General features: G+C 34.8%; 1 protein-coding gene across 1 annotated transcript; it reads left to right on the top strand.

The window, feature by feature from the left end:
- Nucleotides 1-5,434: 5,434 nt before the first annotated feature.
- LOC129788608 (putative odorant receptor 71a) lies at nucleotides 5,435-6,539 on the top strand. Its single transcript, XM_055824809.1, has 2 exons — nucleotides 5,435-5,730; nucleotides 5,801-6,539. The coding sequence occupies exons 1-2, from the start codon at nucleotides 5,543-5,545 to the stop codon at nucleotides 6,501-6,503; spliced, it is 891 nt and encodes a 296-aa protein (XP_055680784.1). The 5' UTR covers nucleotides 5,435-5,542; the 3' UTR covers nucleotides 6,504-6,539.
- The last annotated feature ends 696 nt before the right edge of the window (nucleotides 6,540-7,235 follow it).

Genomic DNA, 7,235 nt, shown 5'->3' on the forward strand with positions numbered 1-7,235 from the left:
GGGGGGTCATTGGAATGGGGGAGGGGTGTGGATAGGGGGGGATGAAGAGAAGGTGGTGAGGGTGAATTGAAATCAAAACGATTTTGCAATTCATTGTAAAGAGAATGAGTGTTTCGTAGTTGTGAATTTATGTTTTGGTTAAGTTGCGTTGCGAGTGAATTTGTGGCAGAATTTGTGTTAGAAATTTGTGAGTTTGTGCTGTAAGTTGTGGGGGTGAGAGTTGTCATTTTTGCATTTTTAGAGTTATTTGTTACTTGTTTGTTAATTTCGATGCTGTTCATCACGCGTTTGAAAGATTTGTTAGTGACTTTTGGAATATTCTGAGTTGGAGGCTTAACATTTTGAGATTTAAATTTTGAGACTGCACCTTTAGATACCCGAATTATGTGCTGATTGTCCTCTTGGGATTTGATGATTTGTGCCAATGTTGTCTGTGAAGAACTTGGTTGGGCAAATGGTGTTGAAGATTGTGGTGTTGTGGATCCTTTCCTCTTTCTGAATTCTTCCCTCGCCAAGTTGTAGGGAATCCTCATCGTCACACGAATGGCGTTAATTTCCTTCTCCTCAATATACCTTGGGCACACCTTGCTGAAGCTTGGGTGACTAGCTTTGCAGTTTACGCAGCGGGGTTGAGATTGATTTGGGCAAGGTCCTTCAGCATGTGATGGTTCAGCACAAAAGCCGCAAGTGGGAACATTTTTCTTCGAATCGCACCTCTTCTTCGTGTGACCCAATTTCTGACAAACGACGCATCGGAAAGGTGAGGGGATGTAAATTTCCGTCTTGCACCACAAGTAGCCAACACGGATTTCAGCGGGGCAAACAGGTGAATTGAAGGTCAAGAGATGAGTGCTGGTATCTACCCATTGGTTGTCCACTTTCCGCTTGAGGCGCTGCACACTCACAACTCCCTGTGAGGCCAACTTTTTGCAAATTTTGTCAATTTCGACCTTCATGATCTGGCTGCATCGGATAATGGCATGTGATTGATTCAATACGCCGTTTTCAGAGACATCAACCGGTTTGTTATCAGGCCCAAAGGTTTTGAGATTTTTTAGAGCTTCAATTTGCTGGATTGTGGCCGTCTGCACAAGCACGTCTCCGCTATTCAACCTCGTGTATGTCTTAAAATCTTGCGCACTTATCTTTTCTAAGCTCTCTTGGACATCAAAGACGTCCATTTCCTTTACAGTAGCCCCACTGAGCACAAAATACTTCTCGGAGTCAGATGGGTGAGTGAAATAAGAGTGTTTGAGTGCTTTGTAACTCTTCTTCTGAGAATCAGTAACGGTAGGCATTTCCCCACGATGCAGCGTATTGTAGAGATTAAATGTATCAGGGGGGCCGGGGCCCCCCGATTTTTCACTCATTTTCGAGAAAAACTCACTCACTCAGAACTTTCCAATAATCAAGAATAGAATTCACGTAGAGAAAATCAAAGATCAAAAGAGATCAAATATAAAAAAGTAAACCTTTTATGGATTAAGGAACTAAACCAATACAAATATCGCTCTGTGCACTCGAAACAGGTCTATCTTGCTTGAGAGTTAACACAGGACTGTATATGTATATAAAACACTTGACCAAAAATCCAATGAAAAAAAAAAACAATATGAATGAATTCTTTTACACCTTTCGCGCCCCTGGAAGACACATTTTTTTATTTCAAAGTTAGAATCGAGAAAACGATGGAGGATGATAAAAATAGTAAAGAAAAAAGAATCCAAGAAGAAAAATCCTACATAGTGGGCATGAATACAAAATGCTGGAAAGAAACTTGTTCCACAGTTTTGAACATTGATGTGTTAATAAAGTCATGTTTTGTAAATTGATTTGAGATTACATAATGGGACGCTTTTCTTCAGCTCACCTCTCCTCGTGCGTTCAGTGAATGAATTAAGCACGCAATGATAAAGCCCACACAGTGCAATTTACCCACATTTTTTTTATTTACTTTATTTTACTTTAATACAACCGAAACAGCCCTCATATTGCGCCCAATATGCATGTTCTTATCGTTGCAACATTTCGTTTTTCGCTTTTGCAGGTGCTCTATTTTGCCCCCTTTTTTGCCCTTTTGCACCTCAATGTGATGCTCATACATGCTCTTATATTATTATTTTTCCTTCAACACCAAACTTTTTCTTTTCACCTTTTTAGACCTTTTAACGGTGTTTAATGCTTTCAATAAGGGTGCAATCACTTTTTTTTTGCTTAAAATATATGACTGAAAAGGAGTTTATTCAGTTTTCTTTTCCCTGATAATACAACCTGATACAACCCATGAAAATTTTAATTTTTAATGCATTTGAATTGAAATCCTTTAAGAAAAGTCAAAAAATCCTTTTTTTTTTAAATTGAAATCCGTTGAGGAAAAATCAAGAAATCTTAAAAAAAGTCACGTATTAGAGTTTACAGAATCCGGGGCTAAACTATTCTGCTGAATTTTTAAGAAATGATTTCTTACAAGAAATTTCCCGCCTTTCAATTACTCCTCAACGTCTTTTATTTTATCTCTAATTTCTTCAAGATTTTTTAAAAATAACTTTTGAGCCCCAGTCTCCTCTATTTAAATCGAAGCATTAAATGATCACGTCATCTATTTTGACATGCACTATATTGCATTCAATGACCTTACTCAAATGCAAAACACAGCAAAAAGAAAAGTCTTCGCGCTAACAAAGATTTTCACATCTATTTCGATTTATTTCAATGCTTTCAGGTGTGATTATTTTTCATTAAAAGCCCTTTTTGCATAGAGTCCTCCTAATTGCCACAAGGAAGTCGTTAAGTGGAGAGACTTTCTTTGTCGCTCTAAGCAAATTTGCAAAATAGGTTCTCAACAGTAATTTAGGGTTTACAAACTAAATTGTTCTGCGTTTTAGAAGGTAATCGCATGCATTAATACTCGAGGCTGAATGTAATTTTCCTGTCAGAAATAAAACTTATTTTGCAAAACGAATTGTTTTCCATTTGATGAAATGTGCGGCAGAGGCCAATTCATTTTTCTAATTAGCTGTAAATCACTCAAAAAATTGCTCAAAATGTTTTAAGTGCAAAAATAAGTGCTAAATTTAACGGATTTACAAATCATTTTATGCATGCTAAAAGTGTGGCTAAATATTCACTTATAAATCTCTTGAAATAGTTTAAAATGGAATAAAAAAAGCTCAAGAGAGAATTTTCATGAAAAATGAAAGGAATTAAATTAATTTTTGCACCTTTTTTTTCTCCAATTTTCTTTCTCATTTGATTGTCTTTCTAATAGATTCGCAATACAGTTGGATGGCATAACTGTTTCCCCAAGCATAAGCAATCTATCTTATGTTGCGATTGGCTTTGTGGTGCTACCAGTAGATCAGTCTCATACACTAAAGCCCCTCATTAACTACGACACTATGTCAATATTAATAAATGATGAAAAAGCAGCAGAGAGAGAAGAGATTTATTAATATGATGGTAATGAATGTAAGAGGAGTGTAAAAGGTTGGTAATGTGTCACTCTCTGATTGATCAAATCTCCGTGGTGTACAACACACGCACGTGGTGACAAAAAGCACATCACTTGAAAAAATAAAAAAAAACAAGAGAGACATGCCACAGGCTCTCACAGGTGATGTGCATTCAGTCTTACATATTTCAATATTTATAGTGCAACTTCTTATATATCTATACTACATACATATGTTGTATATAGTGAATATGTAGTTGAATTTTGCACCTGATTTTGTGAGCTTCGAAAGGAGCTCTTTTAATGTCACGCAATTTCGTACAAAATGTCTCAATCGCGATGTATTGAATTACTTTATTAAATCGAATTAAAAAGGAATAAGAACTGTTCTTCTTCTGTGGAGAATGTCTCAAAGAACTTTTAAGAAAATCAATGTAATTGTCCAAATATTGATCATTTTTCATTGAAATAATCTAATCATCTCTTGAGTGAAAAGAAAAATAAGAGATTCCTAATTTAAATTTTTTTCTTTAAGATTTCGAATAAAACCTCTGACAAAAAAAAATTAAAATCAAGATGTATATATATGCCGAATATTTCGATTTATTTAACCGATAAATCTGAATTTTCTTGAAAAATAGTTTGAATTTTAAGAATAATTTGAATTTTGACGAATAATTCAAATGTCAACGAATAAGCGATAATCCGAATTTCCTTGACGAATAACCTGAATCTTAGCAAATCTATTGTAGCAAATAGTCTAAATCTTCTTGAAGAATAATTTGAATCTTGGCGAATAATCAGAATTTTTTTGAGGAATAGTTGGAGTTTTTTTAATCTCCTTGACGTATAATCTGAATCTTAACTATTAATAATCCGAATTTTAGCGAATAATCAGAAAATTTTCACTTAGATAAACAGCCCTTGATTTAAAGTAAGGCGAAGAAGTTCTTTATATAAAAAGACGAATAATCCCAAAGCTTTTAGAATTATTTTCTCAGACATCTGAACAACAATATCTTGTATTTAAGCTCAAGTGCTTGTACGCCGGTATGTCACATACATGTTTGGTTTTCAATCTTGAGATCAAGCTGGTTTTTCTTTATTTATTTAGCACCATTAAAACCAGTAAATGGTGCACTAGTTAATAGTAAGTAAAAAGAGGGTGAAGAAAAAAGAGAGACGACGATGACTCTATAAGGTCATATATCACAATTTTTCTCTTAATAAAATTATGTATAGTTGATGGATTGCTTACGTGGTTAAACAACAACCATTGAGGAAATAGAAATGTAAATATTTTAGATTATTTAGATTATTTATTTATTCATCTGCGATGGAAAACTCTCACCTGCGGCCATGGCCGACTTAGCGTCGATAACCAACCTCCAGAGCAAAACCATGGAAAAGCTCCTTCTTAGGTTGTATGGTACCTGTGGGATTACAATTTTTTAGAACGGGGATAAATTAGTGAGGGGTTGTCCATACGCAGAGAGGAAAGGTGCCCAAGCCCTAGGGCTGTGTGGCTAGAAAAGAAGGGTTGGGAGGAAAAACAAAAAAAAAGTAATTGTGTACGAAAAAAAAAGCTACTTCTCCTTAAATCAATCGATATGATTAATTCTAAATTATGTTGTGACATAAACAAACTTTTAAGGTGGCTAATTAGAAGTTCTAAACTGTAATTAGTTATCCACTTCTGAAACTTTAAGGCATTGAGCATAAAAACATTGAACAACAGTAACACGAAGGAAGTATTTTGTATAAATTGCCCACTGTCAGCTATTAGAACCATTAGTGTGATTTTTTCGGTGGTATTCAGCTAAATAGGCTAAATAGTTCTCTCAGGTGATATTAACCAAGTAAAATTGACAAAAAATGGTTGAATTGCATTTGAAGGAAGGCCTTTTGAATATAACAAAATTAATTTTCTTCACGATGCATCTGATAACATTCAAGACACGGATTACGGCTAAATACACGATAACTCGAAGGACAATTTCTCCTTTTATAATCTTTATCAACATCTTGTGCATCTTAAATCAACTTATTGCAACATCAAAGGCAAATGAAGTTCTCAACTTTTTCATTGCAATGCTATCAATTGCAGCAGTTACAAATGTTTTCTGCAAACTCGTTACCGTGTCGTACTTTGAGGAAGACATTGAGAAGCTTTTCTATTGGATTGAAAATTTCTACATTGATTATTCTGCGACAATTTTGGCGGAATTTAAAAGCAAATATCTCGCAAGAACTCTGCCATATCTCAAACTTTACATAAAGTATAAATTTTATCTTTATCACTTCCGTTTTACATGTGGAAATGGCATAGAAATGTTTCTTCCGTTTCAGGATGTGCATAATTTTTGTGTGTGGTTTCTTCATCTACGCAATTATCTCGTACACTATTAATGACATTCTCGTCATGAAGGTGCCCTACCTGTCCAAAGAAGTCAACGTTTTCATTCAGCAAGCAATTTACTTTGGCTACATTTTCTTCTATGGCATCCCAATTCTCTGTTTCACCAGCACAGGATTAATCTTCATCGGTATCCTCAGACTTTTCAATGAGTTCATTGAAAAATTTGAAACTACTGACGTCCCGGAAAGTGAATCAATGCTCCTTCTATACAAATTGCACCTTGATATTTATGAAAAATTCATAATTTATGAGAAAATCTTTGCATACTGCTTGTTCTTCGACATGACCCTCCATGGGGGTGCAATGATTATTGTTCTCCTCATTATACACCTTTTCCCGGGACTCTATGTCTTCTACTACAGCTTCTCCGTGATGTGCTTTCAAGTATTCATATACTGTGGCTTTGGGCAGTTTATTCTGTCCGAAACGGAGAGAATTCAAATAAGTCTCTACCTGACTAAATGGTATGAGAAACCACCAACTACGCAGAAAACTCTTCTACTCATGATGACAATGGCATCGAGACCATTTGGCTTGAAAGCTGGTGGAATGTACCATATAAATTTAATGTTTTTCATTGATATTCTGAAAGTTTGTTTCACATACTATGCTATTATTTATGCTCTCTTGTAAATTGAGAGGGGGAACTTTAAGAAGGAGTTCTTGTATAAGAAAATCACTGAATTATCACGAAAATTTGTGTCTTTGTTGAATATTATAATAAACTACAACACGACTCTTTAAATAATTATTTATGTACCGTCAAACGGGGTTAAATTGGATCAGAATTAATCAGAACTTTTATGAGAAAAATCTTTCAATTATAATTTGATTAAAAATCGTGTAATTCGAAATAAATTGTTGGAAATAAAATAAAAATTATTTATTAGTTGGAAAATCCAATCCTCTGCAATTTTAGCTGTGATTCTTTCTTCATTTTCCATGCTTCAACATACTCTTGTACTCGTAGTAAGTAATTTATCAGTCGCGCAGACTTTTTCTCTTCATCATGCACTTTCTTTGCCAAGTGCAGGGTGTCTTCGTGAAGAAAAAAAAAAGATTGTACAATTGACATTGCTCATGGTACTTTTACAAAATACTTTACAAGACAGACCTCCGCATAGGTAAGAAAAGCACCGTTTTCTTTAACAGTAATTTCAATTTTATATTTAAGACCTCACCAATATTGAAATTTCTTTCGCATATCTCGCGCGCACCGCAACGTTAAAATGTTTTTTGAAAGTCTCAACGGTGAAATAGAGTGCCATTGAGCGCATTTTTGCTCCATTCTCCCGTAGCCATTTCTCATGCGAACATGTCAAAAAATAAGCAAAAGAATTATGAAAAAAAGCTCTTTTCACTCCG

This window comes from Lutzomyia longipalpis, chromosome 2, assembly GCF_024334085.1.
Source record: "Lutzomyia longipalpis isolate SR_M1_2022 chromosome 2, ASM2433408v1".
Classification (NCBI taxonomy): domain Eukaryota; kingdom Metazoa; phylum Arthropoda; class Insecta; order Diptera; family Psychodidae; genus Lutzomyia; species Lutzomyia longipalpis.